The sequence below is a fragment of the Acanthaster planci genome, linkage group LG03 (assembly GCF_054643075.1).
Source record: "Acanthaster planci isolate LZ-2023a linkage group LG03, COTS_SCS, whole genome shotgun sequence".
In the NCBI taxonomy this organism is placed as follows: domain Eukaryota; kingdom Metazoa; phylum Echinodermata; class Asteroidea; order Valvatida; family Acanthasteridae; genus Acanthaster; species Acanthaster planci.
Window position 1 is genome coordinate 12,443,350 of NC_141779.1, and position 23,121 is coordinate 12,466,470.

The following is a 23,121-nucleotide window of genomic DNA, read 5'->3' on the forward strand; positions in this document are numbered from 1 at the left end:
AACTTCAAGGAAGTTTTGAACTGAGTAACCTTTAACGTAGTTATGTATAAGACATTTAGCCGTGAGTGAAGTCTTGAACGTAGAGGAAGGACACAGGAGTTAGAACTTTGTCACTTCAAAATGCTGGATAATCGGGGTCACACAAATTACATTCCAAAAAAGTCCAATTGCTGCCTGCAGCTTTGTCGGACAAAGACCTGGTACAAATTTGGCTTCGACTGGCCAATAACATGTTGACCACCACTGGAAAGCTAGGTTCATAACAAACAAAATGCGCTTCAAAATTTCATCACACGGAGTGATCATAAGATCTCGTGAAATACACTCTTGTATAAATGTCGTAATAAAGATGGTTCAAACGACAAAATCGTATAAACAACTTGGCTATTTTAATATTCCCAAAATGACTTCCGAAGAAAGCGTTCCTTAAGGGCAGTAACTGCACATGAATATTGCATTTAGGGCACACATCCTAAAACAAGCAACTGCAGAAGCATTAAATTTGATGTTATGAGATCAAACCAAGCACCAACAAAACATGGATATTCAATTTCCTTTACTTCAGTACATAAAGTTTGAAGGATGCAGATTACCAGCAAATATTTGGGTGGCGATCTAAGGGTACAGAGGGGTCTCGTGGTTGCAAAACAGATCATGCATTACGCGCTCGCTGCGGTCTAGCTATGGACATACCAGGCATGGCAGAAAGTGGTAATTGGCCAGGTGTTATGGCCTGGGTAGTTCAAACTCCTTCTGTGTCCCACCACCATGCCCGAACAGAGTAACTTTGGTAAATTGTGGTCAATTTTTTTTTTATTAAAATTTCCTGAAACCTGATTAGTTAATTTAATTCACATTCGATGGAACTGTATTTGTTGTGCAGTTTAGTTTCTTGCGTCACTTGATTTTAGTTTATTTGTAGTGTATTTTTTTAAATTTGTGATATCATGATCTATCTGCCTATACTGCATTCATCTTGGTTGGTGTGACGAATGCACTAGAATAGAAAACGACTATTCTGCTGAAGATGAAATTGAATGCGTCCCCTTAGAGTTGGGGCATGTCTTGAGACATTTTGAAACATTTCGTAGATTAGGTATTAGGGGTCCTTAAGAATTGTTATTTATGCATGTGTTGTAGGTTGTAACGTCTTAGTTAAAACCCTTAGAGTTCAAGTTTTCAATACATTGCCTTAAGAAAATCTGGCTGCAAATGTATTAAGAATGGAATACCACTTCCCTGATTGTAGTAGGCACACGATGTAAAAAGCGCTACCTTCTCCAAAAGAGAGTATAACTCACGACTCCTAACTTCCGAGGAAGAAATTTAATGCGGAGTCTTACTAAACAAGGGAACCCATTGACCATTCCAACCTTGGCCTGTCGACGGAATTCATGGATGAGCTCAAACTTTAAAATATGTTCTCATTTCCGGTTAATGAGGAAAGACATTTCTCTGATTTTTTGGGAGAAACTGGTGCTACAAAATAATGTAACTATTTTGCTAAACATAAAAATCTCCAAGAGGTTGTGTCTATAATAAGTTTTACTTCAATAGGCCAAAAACGTAAAAAAATAGTTTGAAGAAATCTGTTATAGATTTGACCAACATTATGCATTAGTATTCAGTATACTGCAACAGATCCTGACACAGAAATGTGTCAAATTGTCAAAAAACAGTTATTTCATGGCACGACCCGATATCCTTCCCTCGAACGGTTTTGGAACATTTGTTAAAGCCAACGTAAACTGTTAGGTGTACAGGGTGTCTAAACGGAAATTTGTTTATTTCTTGGATGTAACTTACTGTTTTGGTAAATGGTAACCATCATCTGTTTCACTATGAAGTTATCTTTCGTATGACACCAAGAAATCCGAATTTCCGTCATAATAGAGGACTGAGTACAAAGTGGTGTAATTTAATGTCACAAATGGCTTGGACCCCAATGCTATTTTGATGTTCCTACTGTCCAGATATTTTTTTAAATTACGTAATGTTTGCTGGAATTTTCAAAATGTGAGATACCCATTTAAAGGCAACGAGAACAACGGCAGAAGTTTCCACTGAAAGAAATCGGAGCATTTGGAACAAAAGTTTGATGAAGTTTGATGACGTCATCATAACGTCATGATGTTTCACGGCACATCTTTGCTACAGGGTCTTTGCTTGATGCAATTTTGTCGTTGGCGCTTCATCTGTGTAAAGAAGTACGCCATTTAAGCACTTCACACTGTTGACTTCACTGTTTCATTTATTATCTAATGGACAATGCACTCTTAAATCTTTTACGGTTGATTTTTTTTACCGAAATTTGAAGGATAAAAAGACTTCTTCTTATAACTTCCGGTATGATGACGTCATCAACCCCAAATTTCACACGTGTTAACTGGGTAAAGATCATCATCCACATCAATTTTCGGGCGATTCCGACAAAATTCGCCACGGACTTCTATTCAAAATTTTCTTTTCAGAATTTTTTACCTATCGTTAGAGGGCACTCGACAATAACGTGACGTCATCAATAGATGGTTTGAAGAATACTATGCCCCATCAACGACTAACATCGTAGAAAACAACGTGATACCTATTACCACAATAAGCCCACTTCCGGTTTCGACCGGCAGGAAGGGTCACGTGATCTGACCCACACGAGATGAATTAAAGACCACATTTTACCCTGCCACTTGCTGCAGACAGAATGTTTCGGGAGGCCACGATTGATTGTATATGGACGTTTAAAAATTAACATAATATTTAAATATTCAAAATTAAATGATTATACATAACTTGATGATGTCATCAAAACAAAATTTTTAGTACTATCTTTGTACTAAGGTCTGTCCGTGGAGTAACTTTGATGACATTCAAACATCACCAAGTTACCAAAATTGTGCCCCGAAAACGTGTAAAAAGTCAGTGGGCTGATTTAAATATTAAAGAATCAATAATAAATCACTTGTTGGAGTCACCTTGACGTCATTCTTATAGGGCCATCTATGCATAAGGGTTGTTCACTGACGTAAGTTTGATAAACATTCAAAGTTGCTGAGGAGCTAAAGTTGTTGGCTGAAGAAACGTGCACAAAACAAATGGGATTTTGAGCAGAAAAAAAGATTGGAAGAAAAACTAAAGGTTTTCTCTGTCTTAAGGACAGAACAACGGGCTTTTTCGCATTTCTTTTTTTTTCTGACGGAAACGGCATTCTTTCATTTCAGATACTACCACATTTGGATTTCTCACTTCTTACTCAAGCATCTATTCAAGAGTTCAACCGTCTCCCACCGTTTTTGGTGACCTCATTATAACAAATATTCAAAACCTTTCGGACATCAAGAGATACAACGAATTAAAGTTCGCACCCTTTACATAATGTCATATTTTCTATAACACTTCCCATTCTAGCTATCTACCAAATTTCAGCCCAATGTAGTTTACACAGGGCTGTAAAGAATATACCTTTAATGTCGCGTGACTAGTTACGTGATGAAGTCCTTACTACATTAGGCCAATGTTTGTCTAAAACTCTTTCTTTTCAAGAGATCTGCAAGGTTTGAAACCCATCGAATATGTACTTCACGAGATATAGTGCTTTAAAGAGTGCACCTTTAATGTCTTCTGCATTTCATTAGCACATCAAGTCATTCTTCGTCCGAAGCTCCCCCCTTTCAAGATAAATGGAAGGTTTGAACCCAATCGGACAAGTGCTTTACAAGATACATTGGTTGAAAGAGTGCACCTTTAATCTCGTGTCACGTGACCACTGATGATGTCATGTTGACGCACGTGTTCTGGGACCCTCTTTACGTGATGGAGTATGGGTGTGCACAAACATGAAATCAGTTAGATTGATCAGCGTCCTGATGAGAGCCTGTTGAAAAACATGTACAAAACCTATGGGGAAAAATATTCAAAAATCAATATGAAATAATCCAATGACGTCATCTTGACGTAATAAATTAGGCTTTTATTTTGCATCAGGGTCTTTGCCGGCTGTAACTTTGATAACGAATGAAGATCTCCAAGTAACCAAAATTGTGCATTGAAAACGTGTACAAAGACAATGGGCTAAAATAAATATTTAAAAATCAATAATAAATAACTCGGTGACGTCATCACGACGTAATTATGTTAGTATTATCTTTGCCTTAAGTTCTGTATTTGCTGTAACTTTGATGAGAATCAAAGATAGTCAAGTTACCAAAATGAAGCCTTGAAAACGTGTACAAAGTCAATGGGCTGAAATAAATATTAAAAATTCAATAAAAAAATCACTTGATGACGTCATTATGACGTCAATGCTCTAGGCACATCTTTGAAGTAAGGTTCTTCAATGACGTAAGTTTGATGAAGATCTGAAGTTGCAAAAGGATCAAAGTCAATGGTGGAAAAACGTGCACAAAACAAATGGGCTTTTGGTCAGAAGAGGAAGAAGAAGGAAGAAACTAGAGCTTATCTGTCTGTTGCCGATAGAACAGATGGCTTTTTGCCTTTAGAAGCTTGACCAATTAATCTACAGCACAAGCCTTTTGTTGAAAAGATTTGATCATGTATATAGGTTCAAGTTTGGAACCCAGTCATACATACACTTCAAGAGACATAGCGCTTGGGAGAGTGCCCCTTAAATGTCACGTGACATGATTATCTGATGACGTAATCATCACATAAGTTCGATTTCGTCTGTAACACTTCCCTTTCAAAGTAATTGCCGAGTTTCAACCCAATGGGACAAGCACTTCAGGACATATAGTACATTAAGGGATGCAGGTTTAATGTCACGTGATTTGTCACTTAATGACGACATCATCACATGAGGTCAATTATTGCCTAAAGCTCTTCCTATCCAAGATATCTGCAAGGTTTGAACCCAACTGGACATATACTTCAGGAGATGTAGTACGTTTAAATGATGCACCTTTAAGGTCACGTGATTTGTCCTTTAATGACGTCATCATCACATGAGTTAAATATTCGTCTAAACCACTCCCCTTCCAAGATATCTGCAAGGTTTGAACCCAATTGGATATATACTTCAGAAGACAAAGCGCATTAAATAGTGCCCCTTTCATGTCACGTGACGTCTCACCTGATGACGTCATCACCATATGAGGTCAATATACGTCTAAACCACTTCGCTTCCAAGATATCGGCAAGGTTTCAGCCCAATTGGGCATACACTTCAGGATATATAGCATATTAAATAGTCCACCTTTAATGTCACGTGACTTATTGTTTGATGACATCATCACTAAATGAGTTAAATATTTGCCTAAAGCACTTCGCTTTCAAAAATATAAGCAGGGTTTCAACCCCAGCACTAACACCGACAGACTAATCCCTACTTAATACTTAATACCTATTACCACTTTTAAACAATAAGCCTACTTCCGGTTTCAACCGGAAGGAAGGGTCACGTGATATGACCTACACAAGATGAATTGAAGGCCCAATGTATACTCTGGCACTTGGCGCAAAAACATGTTGCAGGAAGCCACGGTTGATTTTATATGGATTTTTAAAATTTAAGGGAATATTTGAATATTTAAAATTTAATAATAAATCACTTGATGAAGTCATCATGACGTAATTTTTTTTGTATCATCTCTGCCCCATGGACTTTCCTTGGTTTAACTTTGATGACGATCAAAAAATAGATCAGTAACCACAATGATGCCTCAAAAACGTGTACAAAGTCAATGGGCTGAAATAAATACTGAAAAATGAATAATAAATTAGTTGATGACGTCATCACGACGTCATTATTCTAGGAACATCTATGCATAAGAATTGTTCATTGACATAAGTTTGATGAAGATCCGAAGTTGTTAAGGGACCAAATTCGTGGGCAGAAAAAAACGTGCACAAAATAAACGGCATTTGGGTTAGAAGATTAAAAAAACTAGAGGTTTTTTCTGTCTTAAAGACAGAGCAAAGGGCTTTTTTGCATTTTCTTTTTTCTTAAGACAAGGGCATTCCTTCATTTGAGATACTACCACATTTGGATTTCTCCCTTTTGGACATTAAGGGATATAAAGAATTAAAGTTTGCACCCTTTACATAATGTCACCTTGTCTATAACACTTGCCAAATCTATCTACAAATTTCAGCCTGATCAGACATGTAGTTCACAAGATAGGCTTGTAAAGAATGCACATTTAATGTCACGTGACCAGTCACATGATGAAGTCCTTACCACATCAGGTCAATGTTTGTCTAAAACTCTTCCTTTTCAAGAGATCTGCAAGGTTTGAACCCAATCGAAAATCACGAGATACAGTCTTTGAGGAGTGCGGTACCTTTAATGTCACGTGACTTGTCTTCTGATGACATCATCGTCACATCACTTCATTATTCGAAAATGAATTTCACTTTTGATAACTGTGACTAGAAAGTTGTACTGTATGATACATGTATACACTTCGAAACTACTCTGACATTCATCGGCAAACGACGCCATGTGGGATCTGCTGGTTAAGGGTCTGGCGTTGTCGATTCATAGACTTCATCGCCCGTCCTGTTTGGGGTTCAGGACTTAATCAACGAAAAAGTAGAATCCAGTAAAAATTAATAGCGTTTGACATTTCGATAATGTCGATAATGTCTGTTCTGAAAAAAGCGATTGTTGATGACGTCATCACTAAATGAGCTCAATATTTACCTATAGCACTTCCTCTCCAAGATATAAGCAGGATTTCCTCCCAGTACTAACACCGATAGACTAATTCCGTTGAAAAAAAAACTCGTTTAAATGAGATAACTAAGTCGTTTAAACGAGACAACTTTGTCCTTACGAGACACTAAGTCGTTTAAATGAGATAAAATAAATGTTTCGCATTGACAGCAATACGCTTCCGTAGTCGCCCCGACACTGTGCTGCGGCCTCTGCATATGCTGCCTGACCCTGCGCCAAATCCATTTGCATATATAAGAATGGGCACTCAGCCATTGTACAATCCTCGTGTATTCGTTACATTATCTGAAGTTGTTGTTATCTTGCCTGATAATGTTGCCATCCCGAGAAAAAAAGTCAGGATCTAAACAAGTCGAATGGCACTTCCAGGGCTCCGTACCTTATCTTTCTTCTTTCCTCTGTTTTTGCGATGTCTTCCTCCCATGATAAATCATCCCAAGTATAGGTGTCATGGGTGTCGTCAGTCAATTTTTGCGATGTCGTCATCCCGTGATAAATTCATTCAGGAAGTTGCCATTACAGGGTGCAGACCACTGATTCAAGTGAGAATTTCTGGCGAGTTCATTAGCATTAAAAGTCACCCCCCCCCAAAAAAAACAGTATCTTTTGAAAAATGAGATTGTTTGGCCCCTAATATGGTGAGATTGCGTAAATTTTTGCCAGGATCAACTCCCTGGGTCTTCGAGCTTTCATATGAGAGCAGAACGGCTAAAACCACGTTTGATAAATTGAGGGTTGCCACTTGAAAAATGGCTACAATCAAACTTCGGAAAAATCGCAGCTCTAGCTGACAGTGAATCGTTGTGCGCCCTCTCGTGACTGACTTCGTCTGAATATATGTATGTATTGATATAAACAATGTATTGGCTAGCGTTAGGCCTACCTCGGTTTAGGGTTTGGACCAATTTCGGTTGTTATTCTTAAACTGATTAAAGTAATTGTGGAAGACATCTGGAGAAAAATGGGGCGTACCTGTAAAGTTGTTGTCTGTGGGAGCTCTTGCGTCGGAAAGACGGCATTGCTGGAGCAGGCGATCTTCGGAAATCATGTGATAGGAAATGTAAGTGTGGCACACGCATCTCCGACTCTGAGCCTTTCGCCACTTAGAGGAAGGCCAAAGCTAGGGTCATAGATCATGTGTTTGCATGGACAGATCATGGACAGATGGAGGTACACGTCCATGAACATGCACATACCTTCTTGAGTTCTGTATGTCAGTAGGGGCCTAGCACGGTTGATTGACTTAGACCTACATGAAAATACATGTACATGGGCAAGTTACTGTCAAGTGTACATGTAAGCCTACTACTTAAAACCCGAATCCGAAAGTTTATGTAGGCCTACGTAGGCCTACCTGCCGGCTGCCATTCCTGCAGCCAGGAATATCAGACAGATGCTTGAGGCAAAAGGGTGGGGTGTGGGGTCATGACGTGGGATAGAGGCCTAGGGTGGACATGGTGTGGCTAGAAACATTAACATGAATAATTATGTAGTATGCACATGACAGGCACCATGTACATGTACATTGTACACTGCAGGCTTGGGCCTCTTGCATCATGTACATGTTTGGATGTAGGCGGCTCTTTTGGTCAGACATCCCGGAACTAAGGCTGCATCTGAATCTCTTGTCTTAAGTTAGGTCTAGGGCCTCGCTCCAATGGAAATGCGTGGAGATGCGCAGACAATAGACCTACCGGGGTAGCCATAGCTCTGGAAGACACGGCCTAAGATGCATTTTCTGCAGTACGCAGCACTAAGGCTTTTGTTCCATTTACCACATGGCTATAGGGCTGGACCTTGAGAATATGGTCATAAATGCATTTCAGCTTTGGGGGAAAATGCACAGAATGGTCTTACTTAGGCTGCATTGGAATCTGTTGTCTAGACTTATGTCAAGGTTTTGACTCCACTGGAAATACACAGAGATGTGCCGACAATAGACCTACATGTAGCTGTAGCTCTGGAAGCCCATTTTGGACTGTTGTGAAGAACTACATGTAAATACGCTACCCCATGGGTCCTTTTAACAACTGAAGAAGCCTGTCTTACCAATACCACAAAGAAGCAGGTGTGTTTCTCCACTGACCGGTCCTGCATTTTTCTTTGAAAAGCCAGCATGGCAAGAATGAGAGAACTGCACAGTACTGTTAGTACACTGTTCTTGATGTTCCCTCCCTGAACAGCAAAACTCCATTGCCACGATAGAGGATATCTATGTAGCTTCTGTGGAGTCCAACAGAGGAGTGAGGGAACGTGTACGCTTCTACGACACCAGAGGCCTTGTAAGTTTTTTAACAAGATCTTTGGCATTTGTCATTTTGGCATGGGGGGGGGAGTGTTCAGCATCGCACCCACCCACAAGGCACCTGTTTATATCAGAAACACGTACCGGTACATGTACATGTACCCTCTAGTGGATTTCGGCCAGCATAGGTTTTGGTGTCTCTTTCACTAGGGTGAACATCAAAATGACATTGACGTACAAATCTACAAAAGCAGAAATCTACAAATGAATTTTTGGTTTGCTTGTTCCAGGATCCAAAGACCAACCCGGAACTTCCTAAGCACTACTTTGCCATAGCAGACGTAAGTTACTGACACTGGCCGACAAACATGGACCTGATGCTGGACAGAGCCTTGCATTTATATAAACCTTCCTTTAATCCAGCAGGAGCCTTTGGAAGATTTTGCGGGATGGAGGAAGGTAGAGCCCAAGTGTGGGGCTTGAGGCCCCTTGCAAGTACAGTTGTTCCCTTGATCTTTCCAGGTGTAAAGGATTTTACACCTGTAAAGAGGTTCTGGCAATTTCTGTTTGCTAAGCGAGTGATGTCATGCTTCAGTGGTTCAAGTTGGTTTTACATACATGTATTCTTAAACAGGCTCTGACACTCAAAGACGGCGCATTGTACCCAGGTATCCTCCAGCCCCAACTTGGCTGTGTGCCATGGCCTAGTTGTAGTAGCAAGTATCGCTATGTGGCATTTCCTCAGTGGAAAAAGGATGTTAAAGTATAAAATGTGCAAATTTCCAGCAAGAAACTACCAAAAGTCCATATTTGTTAGGCCTCTTGTTCTAAAAAAGCTCAGAATAGCCAAGTTGATACAGCCAGTTGAGAAGGTGCCTACATGGTCAAAGTTGACCACATTTGGGCTTTTTTCAATGCAGGGCTTCATTCTCGTGTACAGTATCACCAGCTCAGAGTCCTTCCAACAGGTGCAACTCCTCAAGAAGGAGGTTGATAAGATCAGCAAGGAGAAAGACAAGAGAGAAGTAAGAAGATGGGAATGTTTATAACACGACACATGTATTATGTGGAGTGGTAATAATGCATCACCTACACGTACCTTGAGCAGAAGCACCCCTCATTGGTTGAAAAGATCCATGTTGATCGGGAGTTTTCATTTTGTTGGCAGTAATGGGACGCAGCGCATGCATTTCATAGTCGTTTGTTAAGCAGCAAAGTGTAGCCTCTGCTGCAAGGAAAATTGTGCCCTTTCTTTCTCTTTGTCTTGTTGGGGCAGATGCGGGAGGGATGTTAATCTCCTACCCCTGAACCCGTCTGCAAAAAGGGGGTAATGTGGCATGGGCAGAATGGCAAGTGCACTGGTGTAACCAGCCTGACTTAAGGCACCCCCGTCACTAACAGAGAAGGGACAAGCTGGGGGAAATTGGTCCATTTGGGCTTCCTGGTGTGGAGATGGTACACACTGCTCGGTGTAGCTTTCAGTAAACGTTTATAAACCTGTACGCGTGCACACAATGAGTTCCCAATAAGGGACCATTGTCATACACATGTAAAAACAGGGAGAAAAGGAGTGTATTCAAAGACGATATTTTAATCCCAGCATTTAGAAACCCAAATTTTATGTATGGGTGTGGAAAATGTTTGTCCACATGGAGTATGTTTCTGCTGTGGAGAATTGTACCTTACCTGTCAAAGTACATGTATGCATATTTACCACTGAAAGCTTTGGTGCTGTTTTCATGTGCATCCCTATCCAGTGCTATTTCATTCCCTGTGCCCCAGAAAGATTGTTAGCTACATGTATTTCTGCCCATCAAGTTCCTGTGGCTTGGATTCGCTTCTGGGTATGGCTGACATTTCTCCTGGGGTTTTAGATTGCTTTGAAATGGTGGCATTTCTCTTTTCCTCTGAAACAAATGAAGCAGAAACAATTTTGGAGGCTTTCAGGGGGATTGGTCTTGTGATCTGTAGTACTACTGTAGTGTTTTATTTCTGTTAGGGATGTCATTTTGTTTACATGAGAATTGGAAGAATAGGAAACTGTATCCTTAGTCTTGAAAAGTATTTTCATGTTACTTGCCTAAGAATATCCCATTAGAGAATGCAGTTAAAAGACCTGTTCTTTATAACATAGTTGTGGCACATTTAATTTGGCTCATCAGCACATAATAAAACTAAATATAAACATTCATGTACAAGGCTATGGCATTTTGATTTACAACATGCTTTTAATAGGCAGTGCTGGATGTTACTGCTTCCGAAGAGCATTTTAAAACTACCGAAATTCCCCTCGAGTTGTTTGATATAAGCAGGAAGTTCAGATGTAATCAGAATGTATACAAAACACTAAGGGCAATGTAAACACTAGCTCATCATGGTTGCTGATTTCATTTAGCAAACAAATGATTGTGGGAAGTTGATATTCAACAGGAATTCGTAAATGGCATGATGTGCAGGGTTTAAGTGGATATTAGCGTAACATGGCCAAGGGAGGCAAACTGACCAGTTGCAATGCCTGTGCATGTATTATTTTAATTACAATGCCAGCAAAGAAGTTTTATCCATGCACACTGACCATATCCTCTTTAGTCATGATTGGTTATTCCAACACCATCCATGTGCATACTCACTTGCATATCAATTGTGTACGTCCATTTCCTCTCTGTGCACAGGTTTCCTTAATAGTTGTTGGTAACAAAGCGGATTTGTACAAGGAGAGACAAGTAGAGTACGACATGGTGTGCGCTTGGGCTCAAAAGGAGAAAGGTACCTTCCCCAATTACCTTCTTCTGTCATTTTGCTGTACAAATGGAATTCTGTAAAGAAATAGAATAAATATACCTTGAGTTGTATGTCTGAATGTGCACCAACAGGACCAATGATGCATCCCAAGTCTTTGCCTGGTGCCAGTTGTATTCAAATGTTTGTGTCCCTCACAACTAGGATGTTACTTCCTACAGTGTTTTAAACCATTGGCATATTCTTTATACTTGAACAAACTGGGGCGTAACAGTGGCTGGGCTGCATGAACCTGAATTGTGCGACCGAGCGATTACCGAGTGTCTTTGAATGTGGGTAAATTAATTGATGACTGAATTGAATGATAGAGTATTGTTTATCACCGTCAGTCCCACTGTATGAGGTGACAGTAGCCAACAGGAAAGTGTTGATGGAACCCATCGTAGCTTTGACGTCTAAGCTCACCCTACCTATTGGTAAGCATAGCTGTAGCTCCTTGCACACATCTTTCCCCTTCCTTGACTTAGATGAAGTATAGAGGGCGCTGCTGTTAGTTTCAGCAGGCTTTACAGACCACACACTGTGCTGTTGGATTCTGTTCCAAGTTGGATTCAGCAGGCTGCACTCTTTACTGCTGGATTTGTTGCATTTCATTTTGGCAGGTCGTACACTTCTTTTCTGCCAGTTAGTTTCTGAAGGCTACCTCCTTTAGAAAAACCAAAAGGGGATATCATTATGATATTAATGATGGTCATTTTTTTGTTTTGCAGTTAAATCTAGTTTTCCACTACGAATCAAGCCCAAGCAGATGACAAGTACAGCCTCTCATGATGTTTAACCCAAGCCAGACGCACCGTTAGGGATTATGACATTGCTTGTGTCCGCTTTTGACATCAGGGGCCTGTTTTGAGGGGCCATTCCATCCAACTGCTGGTTGCACCCTAAAGTGAAGGAATTTAGCCCATTTGCCACCCCCCTGTACATTTTGAGCATTTCCTTCTGGCAGTGGTCAGGATGCATTAGACTTGAAAGTTATTTTTTTTTTTTCAGTTCAGTTTGAAAACAACACATAACAGTTTCTCACGTTATGAACCTGAGACACACAAAAAGCAGGATTCAACTGAGCTTTTACAGCGGATTATTACAATCAAGAGGCTGTTTGAGAAATTAACGCCATATCTGAATTACTTGATTGTGGCTTGAATGTACACACAAGCCTAGGGTAGAAAGGCTGCAGCCACTTCTTGTAGAGGTGTGTGCAATTCCGAGCCATAGCCAAGAAATTCATACACAGGTGTATTTTTGGCACATATAATTGAGATCCCCATTAATATAATGGCTGTATATACTGTAAATATTTACACGACTATGGCATTAACCAGTTTATTTTTGTTCTTTTAAGACTGTGTCCTTTAACACAGCGTCTACATAATTGTTAAGCATGCAGTCAAGAAAAACACTGAATTGAATGTGCAATAAAGCAGTGAAGTCTTTTATTCTCAAGGCATAATTGTAAAAATTTATTCATTTTTCAGTACAAACTGTCTTTAATTCTTGCTGCTCTGAAAGTAGTACATATTCACATCAAGTTTACAAGTTTTTTTTTTTTTACTTTTCTACACTGGTATAATGAAAAAGGTTTCACCCATGGTTGTGAATGGTACCACTCAAATGACATTATGAGGTGTGCACTAAGCAAAATGCCAAAATAATCGGTGCTGGAAACGCTACATAAGTTCGTTAACTGTCACATTAAAGACCACAACATTATTCTATAAGTCAGTTACAGGTTTTGCTTGTAACTGAAACTGTTTTGAAGTACACTTGTTTGTAACTTGCCTTCTTTAAATTGAAAACTCCAACACTCATTTCCAGCCTACTGTGCACAGAGGCAGCTTCTGTTTGCATTTCATTATTTTGTCAGTGTATTTGACTAAATAACTTGATTTTATCATTAACAAAATTCAAGCAAGCTGCAGCCATGGAAAATAAATAAAAGCCACGCAAACAAGCAGGTTTCCGAACCTGTCTATTCCTAACGTGGAGATGGGGCTGTGAAAGTGAATACTGGTAACGCCAAAACTTTGAAAAAACTGCTTATGTCACTGGTGCGCAGAAACAGGCATATTCTCTTTAAAGGTAGCTCAATTTAATAATGCATGATTATTGTCATAGTAAGACAGTGCAGCCATTTTGGTATTGTTCCCTGAAGTCATGGCAGTGATCACACCAATGATTCTTCTGGTACACAACAGCCGTCAGAGTGTCTCCAATCCCTTATTCAAGTTGCACATCAAAAACGGCCGAGTCTAAAAAAGGCAATGTTCCTTATTGCCAACATTCAAAAGGTACCCAAATTGAATACGGGCCTAAGTCTCGTTAACCGGACCAGAAGTATATAGTATACAGTCACTAATGCTGGTAACTGTTGACCTTGTACATTATCCAAAACAAGCATTTTTGTGCTGTTGAAACACCCCTCCATTCTGTCCATTTTGAACCAAAGATCAAAAGGTCAGAGTTTACCCAGTGAGACACTGACACTTGTCCATCGATATTCCCCCCAACTGATGGGCTAATACTCATCTTTGAATCACCTGTTTCACTTAAAAACTAAACAAAACTTACACTGAGCCCAAATAACACTTGTGCTTGCTTTTTAAGCATCAATGACACTTTTTCTACAATTTGATTTTAAGTGATAAACCTCTCAATTTTTGTTACATTACTTTAATGGATAGTTCAGGATAACATACTTAAACATTCACTTCATACCGCAGCATCCATGTTCATTTATGTATGCTTTTGAATAACATTTCATGAATAAAAATTAACAAAATTAAAGGAATACGTATTTGCTGTCTTTCTATTATCTTTCTTTCTGGTGGTATCTTGTAAATAAAATGGAATTAAAAATATTCACTGCACGTTTTTATGAACTCCGTGAAAGATGGTCCATATAAAAATACTGCCACCTCAAACAAATTTTACCAATCAGGATCTGATAAATGAAAGAAATGATAACATGCATAATATGCTTTCAATGGTCAAAATTTAATTTTCTGTGTATTATGCACAACAAAAATATTTTACACATATGAAGGAATAAAAAGCCATTTTTGAAACCTAAGAAGTGTCTAAGCTCTGGCCAATGTGGTGATGTCTCAAAAAGGATAGCAGTCAGAGCTGAATCCAAAGTGATAGGAAGATAGCCACAGGCAAAAAAAATAAGCTGTTTTGCAACTATGGCACCTGTGCCTGCCATGGATTTGCTGTATTTGATAGCCCCAGCCATGAAAAATAATTGTTTCAGGCGTTGCTAACATGCACTGTTTAAATGCAGGCATCTTGGTTTGATTCCCAGGCAAAAATCAGTTACTCTGCACTGTGAAAATAGCCACTTTATCACAGGTATCATCCTATATTTGATTTAAACTACTGCAAAATTTCATGAATGTATAGAATTAAAGCCAGGATATTTTTACAACTGCATGGGCAACTACTTTGAATACATCACCCTGTGTAATGAATTTTGAATAGTTAACAATTGAAATAGAAACAAGTTGTTTGACATTTCACAAATAACAGCACTTGCAGCAGTTAATGCAACATAAAAACTGCAAATTAACTGCTGGGTAATTGGTTCAAGGATTTTTCAGAAAATGTTTTGAATTTTAGGACGGATTTCATTGATCAAATTGGGCAACACAAAAAGAGAGCATTAAGATGAATAAGAATCCCAAGCTCATATTAATGTAGCACTTGGTGGGTGCTGAAAACGAAAAAAAAAACAATTTAGAATAAAAGAAATTGCATTCATTACTTCTCCTGGAGGACATTTTATGCACAAGCTTTTCCTTCCTTGCACAAAAAGACTACCATCTGCAATTTCAGTTTGTTGATGAAGTCCAATTATAGTTTGTAGATGCCTTATTACAAATGTCCTCGTTTTTCTATATGAAGAAAACTTTCACCATTCTCGAAGAATTAAAGGATAAAAGGTAACTTTTCTGTCATTTTTTTTCCGCCCAGGTCACTGTGCTTCAAAACCAGGTTAAAGTACTAACACAGCGAAGATCAAAAACAGAAAATGAAATTTAGAAAACAGGCACAATATAAAACTTAAAAAATAATAAATTAAGGATCACACTTCCAACATAACTCTACTCGACAAAAACTAATAACAGCCTTCCTGAGAAAACAAAAGAAAGCAGGGTTTCCATTTTTTCCAAGGGTCATTTGAACAAATGTGCCATTCTTGTAATCAAAAGGGCGCACCAGCAGAAACATGGCTTTAACCAAAATTACACAGGGTTGGGTTCCCTGGGGGCCAACGGAATTGGCGCCTTTGTCTCTAAGCAGAACCATCCATACAACTCTGATGTTAGTAAAACCGAGAGGACATACAAAGTTGTGGTGACCTTAGTATTTGTGAAACGGAGTTAAAAAGATGGGCAACTCATGGTACTGAGGGCCTTTGGAATAACCAGGGCATGGGAATAAGCAGTGACTTGGTTGATCATACTTGATGAGAAGAGCGTCAGTTGTTGCGATGAATTGGTTAATTTTAGACCAAATAAGTAAAGAGAAATGGAGGACGAGTGTAAAACATGAACCACATTTCAACTATCGGCTGACAGCTTAAAAAGAAAAATGACTGATGATTCAAAAGTCCGACAGAAACACAGAAACTGTGCACAGTCTCGTAAAAATAAAACCAACATTTACAAAATTCAGTTTCCTGAAAAAAGTTTTCCAGTTACTTTTTCCTCTTTTTGCAGTTGGCTTGGTGTCAACACATGGTAACATTTTAAAAATTACAGATACTTATAAAAACACTGGCTAGAATCTAAACTGCACCTCTACGATGACAATAGTTTATGAATACAAAAGATATACAAGGCATTGTCACAACATGTATGAGTTCAGTGTAAACATCAGTATTCAACAATCTCTTTTCAAATGACCCCTTGTGACCTGGGTCAAAGAATGACCACTAAAAATTATGCAGATGCTACAAATATTTTCAGTCAAGACCTATTGGCTTTTTTTCTTCAGGACTTCTCTGCAAATGCCGATACCAACTACGCTTTTCCAACCCTGTTCACAAGCATAACATAAAAACGACCAGGAATCAGATTTAGTTTTGGTACAATGCAACCCAATGACAGGATAATTAGATTTTGTTTAAATTGGCATCGAAACCATGCAGGTACATTTACTTGGGTGAGTTTGCAATGCCAAAAACTACTAGTCTTCAACAATACTGAAAGAAGACACGCTTATTCTGATTAAGAAAAACTACATTCATCTACTTTCATAAAGCCAACTGAAATACTCATCGATGGTGTTTTTATCTCAGGAACAGAAACTCCCCACCAGTTCCTGCTGGAAAACCTGTGTAATCACTGAAAACCTAATCTTTATAATTTATACAAAATTGAGTAGTGAAGTAGGTACAAAGTTATATGTGCTTTCTGACTTTGTATCAAAACTGTTCAAAATATATATATTGGTAAAAAAAGTTTCAAATATCCCCTAGTTTTTCATGAAATTATGATAAATAATTCATCCCAAATAACATACTTCAGACATTTCCCCAATGAGCCACTTTTCAGAAATGCACAGAAGAGAAGGTTTATCTTTCACCATTCAGGTCATGCGTTCTTATTTTTTGTTTACATTAAGCTATATATTTTTGCACTCTTTATTTTTACAAATACATTTTTGGGATTGATTGCGTGAAAATGTTCCTTATTTTGTTGAAATCCAAAACTCTTCTAGAAGCTGATTAATTTAAATGTCTCAACATCCCACGAGTGCAAACCTTCATTCAATTACATCATTAGGATGTAATATTTCTCCCAAATCGCCCGATGATTAAAACAAACAAATCAACAAAGCCACAAAAAAAATCCTTTTCAAAATCACTGGAAAAGCATTTCCGTCTATTTGGGATTGCAGGAGGGACAATCAATTTTTTTTTTCATATTTCATATGGAGGAAACAAAAAAATTCATACACCAGTATGAAGGCACATTTTCATGAGGGATGAAGAAAAAAGTCCCCCCCACGACTATACACATAGAAATCTATCCATAGAGCTTTCTTTAATCGTTAAAAATCTGTACAGGTTGTGCATAGAGGGGGAGTCCTTGGCAAGCTACCGGGCACTCACTTGAAAAAGCAATGCTGTCAAAGTTTCCTGATTAGTATGCCTTAATCCTAACCATATAAAATGCACTGAGATTCTCTATGATTAACACTGGGTTCAGGCTTAAGCACTTTCAGCATTCTCTTATGTACAACAGGAAAAGTGAGTGGACGATTTTAAAATACAGCTTCAATGTTCTTGGAAAGCCAACTGAGAAGCAGTGAGTAAATGGCCAACACAAAAAAATCTAAAATTGCGATCTACATTTCAAGCCTGGAAAACTGCCTGATGACAAGTTTCCCCCATTAAAATCAGGAAAAAAAATTAAATAAAAACTTGGGGTAAAACCTGGCTTGACAATTCTCCTATCTTGCTGGTCATACTACTTTCCACCCCCCCCCAAAAAAAAGATTGAGAGAAGATGTGGTTTTTTTCAGCATTGCCCACTCAAGATCTTTCCAAGGGAATTCTGCCAAGTTCTTTGGTGTTTTGATACTCGCCCTCTCTCTACAAACCAAGTAAGCACCGCATTGTCACAGGACTGTTGACAAACATTCAACTGTTGAGGCACTTGACATATTTATACTTATATATATTTATATAATATATAATATTATTTAAAAAGAAAACACAGACAAAGACAGAACGACCCACTAGCCAACTTCCCTCCAAAACATGACCCATTTTAGTTTATCCAATGACAGGCTGGGGGATCTTTCGATACGGTGGGTGCATTCGGCGGGCAACTGGTCACTCAACCGGCTGCCCAGAGCCCAAGATAGAGAAGACATTAAATGTGCTGCCGTGCTGCAGAGCACCAGTTTAGTACAACAGCCACTACAGAAAAATGAAAGATATGGCTGGATCAGTTGTAGGGATACACTGGTACAAAGGCAGAGGGTGGCAGGGCTGTGTACGGATTCCTTTGACAAGAAAGTTTGACCTATACACAAATGCGTACAAGCTATTGCCAGCATAAGACCTGAAGTCAAATTCCACTACAAGCAATGGAACGTAAATCCAGCTGTGATCATTATTGTTCTTGCAAGGATTGATCTAACGCTTATGGTTTTTTGGAGACAGCAAGCTTAATTTGTTCGACGTCTTGTTTGCGTAAGTCAGAACTGAAGGACAATTGTCATGTGTATACCGAGCTGACAATGGCAAACAACTGAAATGTTTGTCAACGCTATTCAGGTAATACAAAGATCTTCTCCATTTTGGGCCATCGCCCCCAACCATTGCGATCCTTTTTTGATTTGTTGAAAAAAACTCAAAGTCAGTTGACCCGCGTACACTTGGTGAATTTAATCCCTCCAAGTCCCACCCGGGTTTCTGGCTGCAAGGTGGTGTTTGTGGGTGTGGGCGTTGCGGAGGAGGTGGGGGTGTCAGTCCTTGACCAGCCGGTAGATGTGGTGCTGTGCTCCGTGCTCGCTCGTCGAGACCTCAAAGACATAGGCGATGCATAGTAACGTTTCCTGCGTTTCTCTGTTGGTGACAACCTGTTTGAATGCATGGATATAAAAGCATCTTAAAATCAACCTTTTAAACAGAAAAAAAATTATTTGGTAGCCATTGGCTCCTAATTGGGAAAAATCTAGGCGCCAGCACTTTTATAAAAGTTTAGTAATCACATGCGCTGAATATTCATGAATGTACGTACACACATGTAGCACAAATACCCTGTGTTTACATCGTCCATCCATGCCGTAGAATCATGACCCGACGTGGCCCGGCACACGCACACTACACAACTTGCATGTGTGTACACGAGCGCCGATAAGGTCAATCCACAAAATCAGGGTTCTTGCCAAGGAGTTCAGCCACGGACGTTATGACGTCCACAGTTTCAGCATGTCGCAGGACACCCTGCTGCATAAATGGTGCTATTTCCGACACTCTAAATCACAGCGCAATCACACCCTTTAATTCAGGCATAAGTTCCATTTCAGGTTTCATTTACATTGCAGCAACAAAATGGAGCCCATTCCATGGTTTGTAAAATGGCCCTGGTGTCCGTATACAGTGCATCAAAAACGTATGTTCAGATCGGGAACCAACCAACACATGCCTGTGATCGCAACACATATACATTATCGTATGCGTACATGTACAGCGCACACGGCAAGCTTTAAATCTAAGATGTGAATTGCACTGCTATTTCTGCTTTTCCAGAACGAATTTTGAGAACATAATCATTGCTCTGGAATTTCCTTAATTAAGCAAACTCAAGATTGTTCGAATACAGTATGTAGTTTTTAAGCTATCTTAAGTCGCAAATGGCGACTGTATGGTGAAAATATGATAGCATTAGCAAAAATTGGGTCGCACTTGTGACTGATTTAGGCACTATTTCAAGCGTTGCTTAAAATACTAGATTTCCTTGGTAATTTCGGAAGGAAACTTCCTTGGAATGTCCAGAATTCTCTGAACATCCACTTGATCTTTTATAATTCTGAATCCTCCTAAGGTAGAACAGGACTCACAAAACGAGGTTCATCTGAATACCAAAAAATTGACCATCCCTTTAAAATTTGGATTTAACAAAGTGCAAACTGACAATTTCTCACTCGAGGCCAATTCACTGGCCCTGGCAGCTTCACAGTACCATTGGCATCTCTTTGCTTACATGTCTATGTCTGAACAATAGCATATGTCTATGTCTGAACAAAAAGGAAGAAACCAAATATGACCCAGTTCAGACCATGTTATACATGAGTAGCTCATGAATGGGTTGAATGAGTCACTGACCGGGGTGAGGGACTGGGGTGTGGGATGGTGAAGAGACCCTCTGGACAGCCCTATCCCCAGCTTAAGGTGAAAGGAGAGGCCAAAGTACCAGATAGGGGGCACATTTTAAGAGCAACAGTTTATTTTTAATGTTTATGGTTTTTGCAGATCGGGTCCAACTGCTCGCTGGTAGGGGCCTCCTCCCCCACTTTGCGATCCGCCTGTCTCCGCATATTTAAAACCTTCCATCTTAGACCCCCCCTTACTGACCTGCAGAATGGTGAAGTTCTCCAGCACACTGTTCATCATGTACTTTTCGGGGAGGTGCTTGAGCTTGTGGATGAAGTTGATCATGTACTCACACATGGGTGAGGGGTGGATGCGGTAGACGAACCGGCCGTTCTCAAACCTGGCATACTCCGTCTGGTGGGAGGAGAGTGAGCGATGCAAATGTTCAGAAATAAGGCTTGAAGGGACCACTTGGAAAGTTTGGCAGAAAAAAATGGCATACAATCTGTTTTCAAAGGCTCTGCTGCAGTCAATGCTCACATGATTTCTTGGAGAGGGTCATCTGAATAGCCACCAGCAGAACCTTCAGTAAAAATACATTGAATGGTATCCTAGATGTTCACTTTATCACGATCTAGTTGTGCTTTGGCAATGTTTTACATTATATTCACAATGAATCTGAAAACCATATTGCAAATTTGAAGTTCACGGTGACCCCTTACCTCAACCTTTTCCACAACCTGCTTGCCAAAGGAACACACTTTCGTTGAGCACATGATTGTCATGTTATCTGGACTCTCATATCTGTAAAAAAAAAAGGGGGAATGGAGGAAGATTAAAACTACTTTGAGAAAACTGCTTCCTAAAAGAAAGAAAAAACCTCTGAAAGACTCGACATTACTAGCCCCAAGTCAAGATTAGAAGACGCAATTAATCCCTAACAAGCATGGCACAGATAACCACAACCTACGAACTGATTCAGAGACTGGAGTCAGAGCTCATCACTGCAGTGGCATAATGCTCAAACGGGCCTCTTCAACTAAGACCGAGTTGTGACTTGCCGTGAGGCAGGGATGAGTCAAGTTTCATCATGTGTGCGAGGTGCGGTCGCAGTAGTGACGTCACCTCAGATAAGCCCCACATGTGAGGTCCTCTAAGGAGGTTTTGTTTTCAAAATTTTTTTGATACCAACTAAGCAGCACTTACTGGCTTGTGACACCGTAGAATGCACCCGTTTCCTCTGAAAGATTTGTGTTGAGGTCCGCCTGCGAGAGAAAAAAGAAATCCAACTTATTATGGGGGAAATTGGGCAAGTCCAGGAAACAAAGACCACCACACAAAATGACAATAGACACTAAATATATTTTTGTTAATGAATAAGCAATTATTCCCACATAAATGAAGAATTAAATGATCTAACAGTCTCAGCACAAGCATGAGATATGGAGACCAGGTAATTCTTTGATAGTGGGCTAAACAGCACAGGGTATTAAACAATGCAGTCATCTTACCCAGAATTTGACCAGAAAGAATGCTTCTGCAGGGCCTTTATCGTACAGCTCCTTCAGACCCCCCTTCTTCTCGGGGAATTTGTCGTAGATCTGACGAACATCAACTGCCTGAGATCAAGATGTAAATAAAACTGACCCTTTTACCACAGATAACCAACTATGTCTAACATTCTTGGGCCTGCACTGACAAATCCTCACTGCAGTAATTGTTCACTTGAAGCACCAACAGCAGGACAAGACATGTAAACATGTTTAAAAACAATGCACTTAATTCAACACCTTTGTTTGGCTTTGACCGTTGCAAGTCACATACCTCAAGCAGTGGGTCTGAATAGCTGACATTTGAGCCAAGGTGAACAAAGAGATGCTTGCTGTACTGTAGCGATTAAAAAGAAAGTGTAACAAAAAAGTAGCATATTACTCAGATGATTGAGGTAATTAGACAAACGTTTTGTGAAGAATTTCTGCAGCAATGTGGGCAAAGCTACATTATGACAACATACATTTCTAACAAATGTTCATTACATTGATTACAGGAACGCCTATGAGATACCGTTTCTGAGTGCTACTGGCACAGCAGCATAAGATAATGTTGGTTCTTTATGTTTTTAAAACATGCAGACAATCTCAAACTAAAATGACACCATAACAATGCCCCCGATGGTAAGAAAACTTCACACAACTCTGGGACTGCGATGTTGAGGGAAAATGACATTAATAACTAATCATAATGTTGCAGACCAAGAAACAAAAGAAAGGGAAGAATACAAACCTCACTTACACTCTCTGGGTCTCGCTGCAGCTCCAGGAAGGCCTGGAACTCCACCAGCCGCAGCTTGCGAGTGCCAATGGACCGGCCCTCCCAGGCCGGGGGACCCCCGGGGGTCATCCCCGCCGCGTACTCCCCGCCAGGTGCATAGGCTTGAGCCGTCGCCGAGAACGGCTTGACACTGGTAGGAATTTGGAAGGGGGGGGGGAGAAACAAACCAAATATAAATACATTTGTTTATAATAAGAATATATATCTGTCTCTTGTGCACACCCG

General features: G+C 39.7%; 2 protein-coding genes across 15 annotated transcripts in view; one reads left to right on the plus strand and one right to left on the minus strand.

Moving 5' to 3' along the window:
- The first annotated feature begins 7,527 nt into the window (after positions 1-7,527).
- LOC110985755 (NF-kappa-B inhibitor-interacting Ras-like protein 2) lies at positions 7,528-14,526 on the plus strand. 3 transcript variants are annotated; one of them, XM_022247034.2, is made up of 7 exons: positions 7,529-7,748; positions 8,872-8,970; positions 9,224-9,274; positions 9,854-9,958; positions 11,606-11,699; positions 12,062-12,148; positions 12,443-14,526. In XM_022247034.2, the coding sequence occupies exons 1-7, from the start codon at positions 7,650-7,652 to the stop codon at positions 12,508-12,510; spliced, it is 603 nt and encodes a 200-aa protein (XP_022102726.1). In that variant the 5' UTR covers positions 7,529-7,649; the 3' UTR covers positions 12,511-14,526. The 3 variants fall into 3 exon arrangements, with proteins under 3 accessions (XP_022102728.1, XP_022102727.1, XP_022102726.1); XM_022247036.2 differs by lacking the exon at positions 9,854-9,958 and having other exon boundaries at positions 7,528-7,748; XM_022247035.2 differs by lacking the exon at positions 9,224-9,274 and having other exon boundaries at positions 7,528-7,748.
- A 2,338-nt stretch (positions 14,527-16,864) lies between these two features.
- The window catches only part of LOC110985753 (transcriptional enhancer factor TEF-1-like), a 36,941-nt gene continuing 30,684 nt past the window's right edge, over positions 16,865-23,121 (minus strand). For 8 of the 12 annotated variants that reach the window (XM_022247022.2, XM_022247032.2, XM_022247029.2 and 5 more), the window contains 7 exons: positions 22,849-23,026; positions 22,390-22,452; positions 22,077-22,184; positions 21,772-21,830; positions 21,288-21,369; positions 20,827-20,979; positions 16,865-19,328 (listed from right to left, as the gene is read on the minus strand). In XM_022247022.2, the coding sequence (XP_022102714.1) occupies positions 19,215-19,328; positions 20,827-20,979; positions 21,288-21,369; positions 21,772-21,830; positions 22,077-22,184; positions 22,390-22,452; positions 22,849-23,026 (757 nt within the window). In that variant the 3' untranslated portion in view covers positions 16,865-19,214. The remainder of the gene's footprint in view (positions 19,329-20,826; positions 20,980-21,287; positions 21,370-21,771; positions 21,831-22,076; positions 22,185-22,389; positions 22,453-22,848; positions 23,027-23,121) is intronic. The other 4 variants (XM_087134240.1, XM_022247033.2, XM_087134239.1 and 1 more) reach the window with 1 other exon arrangement.